Consider the following 14,377-nt stretch of genomic DNA (forward strand, 5'->3'; position numbering starts at 1 on the left):
CCCTTTTTGCCTTGATATTCCATAATGGAATTGCCTCTGATAATCTAGTAGACACATCCATTATGGTTAACAAGTACTGGCTCCCCCTTTTAGTTCTTGGAAGGGGACCTACACTTCAAATGCAGGAATTACAATAAAGGTGCAGGTTTTATTACCCCCCGTGGCTTACTTACCATTTGGCATGTATGACGTGTACGGCAGAAGTTCACCACATCCTTGTGCTTGCCAGGCCAATATAAATGTTTTTGTACCTTAACCTGAGTCTTTTGTACCCTTGGGTGACCTCCTACAAGTAGTTCATGTGCTACCCATAACACCTCCTGTCTGTTTGCAACTGGTAACACTTGGGCCCATTTCTCCTCTGCAGTAACCTGCCATGGTCTTCATTTCTGTCTTGGGGTTTTATCTTTCAGATAATAACCCTCCAGCAAATTCTCTGCCACCTATTCGGAGTACGCATTGACATATACATCTTTTATCACTTTGTTTTGCTGTTGCAAGTCACTTAGCCTTTAAGGACTAAACATTTATCTTTTACCCTCTGCCTGTTCAGGTTTTTCCAGCAGCATTACGTCAAGCAGGGTGCCTGCTAACTGAACCTCAATTCCTTCATCTTACTGTTTTTAGTTCTTGCTTCATGCTGTGATTTATGATACTGGGATCTTGTTACTACACAGTCTGGGAAAATACCAGGATATTTGTTTTAACTCCTCAGTTTCTTGGTCTTCCTTGGGCTTTTTCACAACAAGGGTGTCACTCCCACCTTGGATCCTGCCAAATTATTGCCAAAAACAAACTGAATTCCTGGAACTGACAATCTGTCAATCAATCCCACTGTACCCTCCCCAATCTTGAGTTGGCACTCCAACTTGATCTTACATAGGGCTACGCTAAATTTCTGTCCATTTATCCCATAGATTACCACAATCTCAGGCAACTGATCTAAAAGAGTCCATATTCACTCATCTCTTAGAATCAGTGACTGGTTAGATCTTGTATTGCTCAAAATGATCACTTCTTGACCTTCTCCCCCTGTTCTTTTGGAGTTAACTTTACCCACAGAGGTGAATTCTTTGTAGAGATCAGGTACTAACTCCATACTCAGCCCCTGCCTAGGCTGTGTACTCGCCTGCAGCTCCTCAGCTCTTGTTGGTGTCTCTTTTACTCCCTTAACTAATGCCACTGGCTTAGCTTCTTTTACCACATCTTTGCCCACAGTGCCTTTCTTTAACAACCAGCGCTGTGACTTTATGTGTACCACTTTACCACAGTAGAAACACCTGAGGCCTTTCACCTCCTTTCTATTCTCTTGGACTTTTTTTTAATCTATTATAAATTCTTATGTGTTCTCTACTCTTAGTTTGGGAGTAAAGGACCTCCCATTCTCCCAACTTCTATCCCTCACAAGTAAAAATTCTGGCTGGAAGCTTGCCTTATGCACCATGGACTCATCTGCTAATTCTGCTGCCCTTCTCACTTCCTGAACTTTTTGTTCTTGTGAATTCTTATTATCTCTAAGTGAGTTTTTAAACTCTTCCAGCAGAATGATGTCTCTTAGAGCTTCAAAGGTCCTATCTATTTTTAAAGCACGCATCCATCTCTCAACATGATTATGTTTAATTCTTTCGAACTCAGCATAAGTCTGACCTGGTTCTTTCTTTATGTTTTTGAACCACTGTTTATGTGCTTCACAAGCACCTAAAATAGCTTGTTTAACCTCTTCATGATCTCTTGACCACCTCATCTGACAACGCAGCAAATACCTCACCAGCTCTGCCTACCAGTTTAGTCTGAATTAGCATGACCCATAAATCCTCGGACCACTCCATCTGCCTAGCCAGTTTTTCAAATGAAATAAAGGAGGCTTCAACATCTTTCTCATCAAAATGTGGCAGGGTTTTGACATTTTTGTATATATCACTACCTTCTCTTTTAATCACCATCCTGCTAACTTGACTTTGCTGACTAAGTCGTAACTTCTCAAGTTCAAATTCTCTCTCTTTTTCTCTCTCTTTGCTCAGCTAAGAATCTCTCTTTCTCTTTTTCCTCTCTCTCTCTCTCTTTTCCTCTCTGTTTATCTTCTAACTCCATTCTCCTCAATTATAATTTACGTTTTTCTGCCGCTACTGCATTTGTCTGTTTCTCTGACACACCTAAGTGTTTGAGTAACTCCCTTACAAGTTCAGCTTTACTTTTGTCCTTGGTTAAACCCAAATCTAACTGCTTTGCTAATTCTAAAAGTATGGCATTTTTCCTTCCTTTTAAACTTTCTTGGCAAATCTGAGAATCATCCTCAAATCCCAGAACCTCTTTAGCAATTTTAAGAGCAATTTCGCTCACTTCGAATTTAATCAACCACAAATCACTGGTATGAAACAAATTGTCTCACCGATGTTTTATTTAAAGAGCTAGGACACTAACCTGCAAGTGTTTAAATCTGCTGGGAATTTTTGTACCCCCAAATCTATTTAAATCTGTCTAAACCAGTTCAAATCTTGGACGAAAGCCCCCAAATTGTTATGACATGGGGTAAAACCCTCTGCCAGTTTAAATCCGATACACAGAAAAGATTCACCCCATGCTGTAATGCGTGGAAACTCAAGAGGCTAAGAACTATCCCAAAGGTCACTATTTAAAATAAAAATTAACAACATTTTTTAAAAGTCTAACAGAGAATAATTAATGAACAACTATTTCCAACTCCTTTCTCTAACTTATCTTTTACTTTCTCTTCTTTATTACTGGTCTGATAAAACCCCCGATTAAGATTTACCAAAATATTCAAATTTCAAAACCAGGACTCCCAGGGTAACATCCTCCCAACTGTATAACACTGTGCCCGCCACCTCTGCTGGTGGGACAGAACCATACCATGGATGGTGATGGTGGTGTTCTAGTTCTAAGTCATAGTTCTTAGTGAATGATTTCTAAGAGACCAAATGAACATCCTTGAGATGCAGCCTACTCCAGTCTGTGAGCTGGGCATCCGTTTTGTGTGCAAAGTCATCCTGCCTTTCATTCAAAGTTACTGTTGTATCCCACAATGCAAGAACAGTATATTCACTAATTTTCCTTTAGCTACTACAGGAAGTTACTTCTACAAAGATCTCACAATAAGTTTGTTAAATATGATTTTTCTTTCAGAAAATCATGTTGAGTCTGCCCGATTAACTTGAGCTGCTTTATGTCCCTGCCATAAAATTGATCACAATTGCATCTAACAGAATAGGCTGGGGCTTTTTTCCCTGCAGCATCAGAGGCTGAGGGGTGACCTTACAGAATTTTTGAAAATCATGACGGCCTGTAAAGGGTAAATAGCCAAGGTCTCTTTTTCTAGGGTAGTGATGTCCAAAACTAGAGAAGATGGGTTTGTGTCAGGGGGAAATATTTATAAAGGACCTGTGGGGTAATATTTTCACACAGAGGGTGGTGTATCTATGGAATAAGCTTAGAGAGGATGTGGTGGAGGCGGGTACAATTGCAACATTTAAAAAGCATTTGGTTGGGTACATGAATTAGAAGTGCTTAGAAAGATATGCCCCAAATGCTGGTGAATGGCACTGGGTCAGATTGGGATATCTGGTTGGCGTGAACGAGTTGCATTGAAAGGGTCTGTTTCCATGTTGTATAAATGTATGACTCTATTTTGTCTATGACATGGAATTTCTTTGGACAAAACAGGAGGGAAACAGAAAGCTGGAAACTACATGCCAACTAGCAATGGTTAACTAAAATAGGACCTCTCATATTAGAGCTGACGTTTCTTTGCATCTTCTCTGTAGTTGTATTCTGCATTGTGTTCTACTACCTTGATGCACTTATGTAAGGTATGATTTGTCTGGATATCATGCAAAACAATGCTTTTGCTATAAGTCGTACATGTGACAATAATAAATTAGATCAAATCAAAAGAACTTCGATCGTATGAAACTTCAAATAAAAACACATGATTCTTCTTTAAGTTTGATGGTATTTTCTAAGTTTTTGTTTAGTTAACCATAACTACCTGACTTGTACTTTCTTGCTGTCCCTCTCCAGTTTTGACATGTAGGCAAATGAAAGCTAATGCATCAATTAGTTCCTTCACCACTTCTTTTAAGATCATTTGATGAAGTAAGCTGGTCCATCAGGTCTTAGAAACTTATCATCCTATAGCTTTAACAATTTGTCTACTACTACTTCCCTGATAGTTGTAATTTTCCACTTGTTCAATTCATCTACCATTTCCTTACTTTCCATAATTAATTCCCGAGACTCATCTCCTATAGGACCACTTTGTTGACGCTTTTAAAAAACATCTACAGCAACTGTTACTATCTTACTTCATATTTCTGGCTAACTCTCTCTCTTCTACTCTATTTCTTTCCCTTCTTATGAATATGAATTAACTGCACAGAGGCCGGTATTGCATCACCAAGTCACCCTTTATTTACATGTGCACAGCGCAAGGTCTCCGACCAGCCAGCTTGCAGTCATTCCCCAGAATGAGAAGACCCTTTGATCACCTGTTTATATGTCAGCCAGGACTTCGTGATTGGAGTTGTTATCTGGGGTCAATTAAGAATCTCATTTTCAATTAGATCTACCTGGCCCTTGCTCCAGTCAATTCATCCCTCCCTCCCTAAGTCCATGGATGAGGGCCTATACTTTGTCTTGTAGTTTCTCCTGGGACATTTTCTCCCAGGTCTGGTTCCTCCACTCAGACTCAGATAGAGGCGCTCTTCTGCCTGGAGCATCTTGGGAGAGTTTCCTCCTCCTCTTCAGGTGGTAAATGGTATTGAGGTTACATCCATCTTGAACTCTGAGATTTCTCTGACATTAGGTGGAGGGGGAGAAAGTATGGCTTCTGATCACCTGTTGGCTGTTGTGAGGGGCTGGATATGTTTTGCTCCTGCGCCGTTTGTGAGGTATCAGAGATGGGAGTCATAGAGATGTACAGCATGGAAACAGACCCTTCGGTACAACCTGTCCATGCCGACTAGATATCCCAACGCAATCTCGTCCCACCTGCCAGCACCTGGCCCATATCCCTCCAAACCCTTCCTATTCATATACCCATCCAAATGCCTCTTAAATGTTGCAATTGTACTAGCCTCCACCACATCCTCTGGCAGCTCATTCCATACACGTGCCATCCTCTGCTTGAAAAAGTTGCCCCTTAGGTCTCTATTATATCTTTCCCCTCTCACCCTAAACCTATGACCTCTAGTTCTGGACTCTCCGACCCCAGGGAAATGACTTTGCCTATTTATCCTATCAATGCCCCTCATAATTTTGTAAACCTCTATAAGGTCACCTCTCAGCCCCGACGCTCTAGGGAAAACAGCCCTAGCCTATTCAGCCTCTCCCTATAGCTCAGATCCTCCAACCCCGGCAACATCCTTGTAAATCTTTACTGAACCCTATTGATCTCTCACCGGCATAATTACAATAAAGTGATTTTTGTTTGCAACATACGTGTGATCTGAGAATATAGAAAAATTCAGCGCAGGACAGGCCATTTGGTCCTCGATGTTGCGCTGATCCAAGCCCACCTAACTTACACTAGCCCACTATCCTCCATATGCCTATCCAATGCCCGCTTAAATGCCCATAAAGAGGGAGAGTCCACCACTGCTACTGGCAGGGCATTCCATGAACTCACGACTCGCTGAGTAAAGAATCTACCCCTAACATCTGTCTATACCTACCACCCCTTAATTTAAAGCTATGCCCACTCATAATAGCTGACTCCATATGTGGAAAAAGGTTCTCATGGTCAACCCTATCTAAACCCTAATCATCTTGTACACTTCTATCAAGTCACCCCTAAACCTTCTTTTCTCCAATGAAAACAGCCCCAAGTGCCTCAGCCTTTCCTCTTACGATCTTCCTACCATACCAGGCAACATTCTGGTAAACCTCCTCTGCACCCGTTCCAGTGCCTCCACATCCTTACTATAGTATGGCGACCAAAACTACACACAATACTCCAGATGCGGCCGCACCAGAGTCTTATATAACTGCAACATGACCTCAGGACTCCGGAACTCAATTCCTCTACCAATAAAAGCCAGTACGCCATATGCCTTCTTCACCGCACTATTTACCTGGGTGGCAACTTTCAAAGATCTGTGTACATGGACACCAAGATTCCTCTGCTCATCCACACTACCAAGTATCCGACCATTAGCCTAGTACCCATCTCTTTGTTACTCATACCAAAGTGAATCACCTCACACTTACCTACATTGAACTCCAGGTCATTTATAAAAATGACAAACAGCAATGGTCCCAAAACAGATCCTTGTGGAGCACCGTTAGTAATTGCATTCCAAGATGAACCTTTACCATCAACTACTACCCTCTGCCTTCTTCCAACCAGCCAATTCCTAATCCAAACCTCCAACTCACTCTCAATGCCATACCTCCGTATTTTTTGCAGTAGCCTACCATGGGGAACCTTATCAAATGCCTTACTAAAATCCATGTACACCACATCTACCGCTTTACCCTCGTCTACCTCCTTAGTCACCTTCTCAAAGAATTCAATAAGGTTTGTGAGGCATGATCTGCCCTTCACAAAACCATGCTAACTATCCTTGATCACATTATTCCTATCCAGATGTTCATAAATCCTATCCCTTACAATTCTCTCTAAGACTTTGCCCACAACAGAAGTGAGACTCACCGGCCTATAGTTACTAGGGTTATCCCTACTCCCCTTCTTGAACAAGGGAACCACATTTGCTATTCTCCAGTCTTCTGGCACTATTCCTGTAGACAACGAGGACATAAAAATCGAGACCAATCTCTTCAGCCTCCACACGCAACTTCCCACTACTATCCTTGACTGGACCTATTCCTACCCTAGTCATTTTTTTATTCCTGACATACCTATAGAAAGCCTTAGGGTTTTCCCTAATCCTACCAACTAAGGACTTTTCATTTTCCTCCTTGCTGCTCTTAACTCTCTCTTCAGATCCTTCCAGGCTACCTTATAACTCTCAATCGCCCCAATTGAACCTTCACGCCTTATCTTTATATAGGCCGCCCTTTTCCCTTTTACAAGGAATTCCAATTCCTTATTAAACCACGGCTCCCTCACACGACCCTTTCCCCCCTGCCTGACAGGTACATACTTATCAAGTACACTCAATAGTTGCTCCTTGAACAAGCTCCACATATCAATTGCGCCCTTGCCTTGAAGCCTACTTTTCCAAGCCACGCATCCTAAGTCGTGCCTCACCGCATCATAATTTCCCTGCCCAGCTGTAACTCTTGCCCTGCAGTGCACACTTATTCCTCTCCATCACTAGAGTAAAAGTCACCAAATTGTGGTCACTGTCTCCAAAGTGCTCACCTACCTCCAATTCTAACACCTGGCCTGGTTTGTTACCCAGAACCAAATCCAGTATGGCCTCACCTCTTGTTGGCCTGACTACATATTGTGTCAGGAAACCCTCCTGCACACATTGGACAAACACCGACCCATCTAACGAACTTGAGCTATAGCTTTCCCAGTCAATATCAGGAAAGTTAAAGTCCCCCATAACAACCAGTCTATTACTTTCACTCTTCTCCTGAATCATCCTCGCAATCCTTTCTTCTACATCTCTAGGACTATGAGGAGGCCTGTAGAAAACTCCTAACAGGGTGACCTCACCATTGCTATTCCTAACCTCAGCCCAAACTATCTCAGATGGCGAGTCTTCATCCATCGTCCTTTCCACCGCTGTAATACTATCTTTGACAAGCAATGCCACACCTCTCCCTCTTTTACCCCCACCTCTGACCCTACTAAAACATTTAAACCCTGGAACCTGCAACAGCCAGTCCGGTCCCTGTTCTACCCATGTCTCCGTAATAGCCACAACATCGAAATCCCAGGTACCAATCCACGCTGCAAGTTCACCTATCTTATTTTGTATACTTCTTGCATTGAAGTATACACACTTCAAGCCACTTTCCTGTTTACAGGCACCTTCCTTTGAGATTGATGCCATGTTCCTAACCTCCCTACACTCCAGGTCCTGTACCCTAAAGCTACAGTCTAGGTTCCCATGCCCCTGCAGAGTTAGTTTAACCCCCCCCCCCCCAAATGAACTAGCAAACCTCCCCCCAAGGATACTGGTGCCCCTCAGGTTCAGGTGTAGACCATCCTGTTTATAGAGGTTCCACCTTCCCAAAAAGAACCCCAGTTATCCAGATACCGGAATCCCTCCCTCCTGCACCATCCGTGTAGCCACGCATTTAACTGTTCCCTCTTCCTATTCCTCGACTCTCTATCACGTGACACCGGTAACAAACCAGTTTGTTCTAACTCTGAGCTTCCAACCTAGCTCCCTGAAAGCCTGCCTAACATCCTCAGCCCTCCTCCTACCGATGTCGTTGGTGCCAATGTGGATAGACTAACTGCTGCTATGAAGTTAGAGGTGAACTGTACCTTTAAGAGAGAGCGAAAGCTGACACAGATCTAGAAAGGCACAGAGTGTACTGAAAAATTTTAAAACGTAACATTTGGTTGTGAAACAAATAGCTGGAACTGAGTTGCAATGATACACAACAAATACAAATTTGGCCGGCTTAAATTATGCCTCAAGATAACAAAATCCAATCGAATTTGAGTTTTACTGTTTTGATGACATCAAGCCAATGAGACTGTCTGATATTTTGGGGTATAAAAATTAGACAATTTGAGCAGTTAGCCAGAGCAGCAAAAAGCTCTGCGCCAACAGACTGCGTTAAAGAATAAATTGTTAATTTTTTTTCTTTAAATAGTAAGATTTGTTGGTTCTTTGTCACTCATAATTTAATGGATTGCAATATGCTTTAAATTAAGGGGGGGTAGGTATAGGACAGATGTTAGGGGTAGGTTCTTTACTCAGCGAGTCGTGAGTTCATGGAATGCCCTGCCAGTAGCAGTGGTGGACTCTCCCTCATTATGGGCATTTAAGCAGGCATTGGATAGGCATATGGAGGATAGTGGGCTAGTGTAGGTTAGGTGGGCTTGGATCGGCACAACATCGAGGGCCGAAGGGCCTGTACTGCGCTGTATTCTTCTATGTTCTATGTTCTATGCGGTGAGCTTTTCTGTACATCTGGTTTAAATTAACAGAAAGGTTTACCCCGTGTCATAACTGTTTAGGGGCTCCTCCGGGACCTACACAATCAATTATAACCTGCGTGAAAGGTTCTTCAAATGCGGGAATTGGCAACAAAGGTGTTGGTTTTATCACTGCCTGTGGCTGACCTACCATTTATCATGTATGACATATACGGCAAAAGTTAACCACGTCCTTGTGCATTCCAGACCCAATAGAAATGTTTTTGTACCTTAGCCTGAGTCTTCTGTGCCCCTAGGTGACCTCCTACAAGTAGTTCATGTGCTACCTGCAACACTTCCTATCTGTATGCTACTGGCAACACAATCTGGTGCACTTTGGCCCATTTCTCCTCTGCACTAATGTGCCGTGGGCTCCATTTTCATCTTAGGATTCTATCTTTCAGATAATAACCCTCAGGAGTATTCTCTGCCTCCTTTTCAGAGTTCACATCTATATATATCTTTTATTATTTTGACCTGCTGTTGCAAGTCCATTAGCCTTTCAGGACTAAACACTTCTGTCTGACCCTCTGCCTGTTCAGGTTTTTCCTGCACCATTACATCAAACAGGGTGTCCGCTAACTGAACCTCAACTCCTTCATCTCTCTCTTTAGTTTTTACTTTGTGCTGTGACTTATGATAGTAGGATCTTGTTACTACACAGTCTGGGAAAATACCAGGATATTTTTCTTTTAACTCTTCAGTTTCCTGGTCTTCCTTGTGCTTTTCCACAACAAGGGATGTTACTCCCACCTTGGATCCTGGTAAATCATTCCCAAGAGCAAACTGGATTCCTGGAACTGGCACTCTGTCAATACTCCCACTGTATCTTTCCCAGTCTTGAGTTGGCACTCCAACTTGATTTACAGAGGGGAACACTAAATTTCTATACAACTATCCCACAAATCACCACTCTCTCGATTGACAGGTCAAAAAGAGTGCAAATTCGTTCATCTCTTACTATTAGAAACTGGTTGGATCCTGTATCACTTAAAACTATAACTTCTTGCCCTTCTCCCCCTGTTCTTTCTGAGTAAACATTACCCACGGAGATGAATTCTTTATAGGGATCAGACACTAACTGCATATTTAGCCCGTGCCTAGGCTGTGTACTCTGCTGCAGCTCCTCGGCTCTTCTTGGGGTTTCCTTTACAACTTTTACTAATGCCACTGGCTTAGTTTCTTTTACCACATCTTTTCTTTAACAACCAGCGCTGTCACTTTGTGTCCCACTTTACCACAGTGGAAACACCTGAGGCCTTTTGCCTCCTTTCCACCCTCATGGGATTCTTTTTAACCTGTTTATCGCAAGTTTTTTACTCTTTGTTTTGTAGTGTAGGATCTCCCCTTCTCCCAACTTCTATCCCTCACAGGATGTAATTCTTGCCGGCAGCTTGTCTTATGCACTAATGTGTACTCATCTACTAACTCTGCTACTCTTCTCACTTCCTGAGCTTTTGTTCCTCCACATGAATTCTTATCATCTCTGGAAGTGAGTTTTTAAACTCCTGCAGCAGAATGATCTCTCTTAGAGCCTCACAGGTCTTATCTATTTTAAGGCAAGCACCTGTCGATCAAAATGACAATGTTTAATTCTTTCGAACTCAATGTAAGTCTGACCTGCTTCCTTCTTTATGTTTCTGAACCACTGTCTATATACTTCTGGTGCCAATTCATAAGCACTTAAAAACACTGTTTAACCTCTTCATAATCTCGTTACCCCTCATCTCACAGCACGGCAAATACCTCACGAGCTTTGCCTACCAGTTTAGTCTGAACTAGCATTACCCACAAGTCGTTGGACCACTCCATCGGTCTAGCCAATTTTTCAAATGAAATAAAGAAGGTTTTGACATCTTTCTCATCAAAATGTGGCAGAGTTTTGACATGTATCAATACCTTCCCTTTTAATCCCAATCCTGTTAACTTGACTTTGCTAACTAAGTTGCAATTTCTCAAATTCAAATTCTCTCTCTTTTTCTCTCTCTCTTTGCTCAGCTAAAAACCTTCTCTCTTTCTCTTTTTCTGTCTCTCTTCTCTCTCCCTTTGTTTAACTTCTCACTCCATTTTCCTCAATTGTAACTTAAGTTTTTCTACCTCTACTACACTGGTCTGTTTCTCAGACACACCCAATTATTTGAATAATTCCCTTACAATTTCTGCTTTACTTTTGTCCTTGGTTAAACCCAATTCTAACCTCTTTGCTAACTGTAAGAGTATGGTCTTTTCTTTCTGAACTTGCTTGGCAAATTTGGGAATCATCTTCAAACCCCAGAACCTCTTTAGCAATTTTAAGAGCCATTTCTCTCACTTTTAAATTAACCAATCACAAGTAACCAAAATTAAGCTAATTGTCTCACCCATGTTTTATTTAAAGATCTAGGACCCTAAATGGCAAATGTTTAAATCTACTGGGCTTTTCTCTTATCCCAAATCTATTCAAATCTGTCTAAATCTCAGACTGGATCTGTCTAAGCCTGTCCATATCACAGACATGAGACCACAAACTGTTACGACAGGGACTAAATCCTTCTGCTAATTTAAACCAAACACACAGAAAGCTCACCTTGCATTGCAATCTGTTAAATTACGGGTGACAAAAATACTACCAAATCCCACTATTTAAAGAAAAACAATTAACAATTTATTCTTTAAGTCCAAGTAAAAAAAAATTGAACAACAACAATCTACACTGTAAACCTCTTTTGTCTGATCAATTTACCTATCTCCCACTCTAAAACAATATACTGATCCAAGAAAACCTGATAAAGTTTTACAAAAAATTCAAAGTCGATTCTTCTTTATGTTTCTGTCTTTTTTTCTTCAGTCTTCTGCTTCACAGATTTCATATGCGAGTACATTTCAGAGAGTGATTCTGCGGGCGCAGTCTGTTGGTGGTCTTTGTCGCTCTGGCCAACTGCTTAAATGATCTGATTGTTATACCCTAAAACATCGGACCATCTCATCGGCTTGGTGTCATCAAAACAATAAAATTCAAATTCAATTGGATTTTAGTATCTTGTGGCATAATTTAAACGGTTTGGCCAAATTCAAATTTGTTGTAAATCATAGCAACTCAGCTCCAGGTATTCGTTTCAAAATCAAATGTCACATTTTTAAATTTTTCAGCACACTCAGTGCCTTTCCAGGTCTGTGCCAGCTTTCACTCTCTCTTAAAGGTACAGTACACCTCTGAATTTCATAACACTGTATTTATCAACCAAACTATATAAGGGATATTATGCTTCAGTTTTAATATCTGCTTTGATGTTGATGAGAACTTAATGTACAGAAGAAAGAATGAAAGATTCTATTATGTTGTTTGGTTTAGATTTAGATAGAAATGCCCAGAAAATTATTACAATTATCCAATTCTAAACTTAACACATATTTTAGCCACTGTCCTAATTGTCATGCAAAAGCTTTCAGTGAAAGCATGAATGATCAGTCTCTATTTCCGTTTGTAGCTAACACCACACACTTTCAGCCACTCAGAGATATGGAGATGAACTCTGAGCAGGATGTAACTTTCCATTGTGTTACAAGTGGACAAATGACTAAGGCACAAAGTCTTTCCTTGCAGGTAAGTAAGTTTGTTTTACATCAATCAACTTTAATAACTGAAGTTTATCTTTGGCATCCCTTCAATCTCCAGACCAATTATAGATCACGGAGAAAGATTAAAACATCAACTAATTGTCAAGCAGTCATTGAGAGTTAACACCTCTAACAGCTAAATTGCATGAAACAAAACATTTCTGCTTTTCAAACCATTATTCTTCGAAATGTAAGATTACAGTTTTTACACTTTTAAAGGATCATTTCAAACTCTCGAAAAATTAAACAACAACTGCACCATTTTATCCATTCACCAGCCCCTGTGAAAGACACTTATTTCAGTTGTAATTAACAGACTCAGTTAGTACTACTGAAGTAGTCCATGTCTAAATGCAGAAGACTTGGTAACATTCAGATTTAATAAAAATAGAAAGTGCCAAAAAAATTCAGCAGGTCAGGCTGTTGCTGAAAGAGCAGGTAATATAGTGCCACACATTTGCCAAACACAAAATTTCTCCAACAAGACAGAAAAAATTATGACCCGGAGCCCATTAGGTCATTGACTTACAGGTCCCCTAGAGTTAAATAAGAAAGGCTCCCCTCCCCATCAGCAAATGACTATGCCTCTTGGATCTGAAAATGAATAGAATCGATTGGTTAATTATCTACATTGCTGTATAGCTTTACAGACCTGCTTAATCTGAGTATCAGATCTTCTAAGCTTATATTCTGCCTACCTCACACAATTAAATAGCGATTACGTAATTGTCAACAAGTACAAAGCAGTTTTCAGCTCATACCATTTGAAACTCACTTGGTGAACAGATAAAGAAAAGATTAATTCATTCTGTTGATCAACACACAGACAACACATCATACTGCTTTCAAGAGATGTGTAGTATTTTATATATATGATTTTAGCTTGTGATGCAAAAATTGCAACAGCCAATTTACACGTACCCATACTACAATGTGATAGTAACTAAATCATTGGTTTTTATTATGTTGGAGAGTGATAAATACTGGTCAGAATAGAATGGAGAAATCCCTGTTTTTCTTCAAAGTAGTTTCTTGGATCTTTAATTTATACCCAAAATAGCATATGAGTCATTGGTTTAATGTCAGAAAAAAGATCAATAACAGATCTAGACTTTTCTCAAAACTCTGGAGGGGGGCTTCAGCCTAATAACTGGGGTCTGAAACTTAAGAAGGGCATTGTGCTTGTGTTTGGAGGTGGGCCTGCTGTGCTCATGTTGGGGGCTGAGGCAGTGTTACTGACTGAGTCACAGCTGATACTTATACTGCTTCTAATTAATCAGTTCACACCTTCTCACTCTGACCTACATTTGCAATGTGAGAAACAAAAGCTCACTCACTTTATTAATTTCAGTCCGAGACCAAAAATCTGAAACAGAGTCGTTTATTTGTACACTTGCAAGTGGGTGCCATGTCTAATGCCAGGTAAGGCAATGACAAATGCACATCAAATCCAACAAACTCTCGCAATTTATACAGTTTTTTTCCCACATGTTTTCCTTATTCCATTGTTTGCCCCCATCCTCTGCTTACGTCATTCATTTCCTTAAGACTGATCCCACAACTTCTGTTTATCCGGCCTTGTCCGTGACAAATGTCTATCTCTGCCTCCTATAAGGTTGTTTGACGTCATCCCATCCTTTGCTTACCATTATCTGTTCCCTCCATCTGCGCTGCCCCTCACAGCATCTTATCACT

The 14,377-nt window shown here is 40.9% G+C and overlaps 1 protein-coding gene across 3 annotated transcripts in view; it reads left to right on the forward strand.

The window, feature by feature from the left end:
* Positions 1–14,377, forward strand: part of LOC122563513 (receptor-type tyrosine-protein phosphatase U-like) — a 374,817-nt gene that overhangs the window by 63,148 nt on the left and 297,292 nt on the right. For all 3 annotated transcript variants that reach the window (XM_087976736.1, XM_087976734.1, XM_087976735.1), the window contains exon 5: positions 12,553–12,668. In XM_087976736.1, the coding sequence (XP_087832862.1) occupies positions 12,553–12,668 (116 nt within the window). The remainder of the gene's footprint in view (positions 1–12,552; positions 12,669–14,377) is intronic.

Source organism: Chiloscyllium plagiosum, unplaced genomic scaffold (assembly GCF_037043375.1).
Source record: "Chiloscyllium plagiosum isolate Xiang-an unplaced genomic scaffold, Cpla_swu_hap1 HiC_scaffold_30, whole genome shotgun sequence".
Lineage (NCBI taxonomy): Eukaryota > Metazoa > Chordata > Chondrichthyes > Orectolobiformes > Hemiscylliidae > Chiloscyllium > Chiloscyllium plagiosum.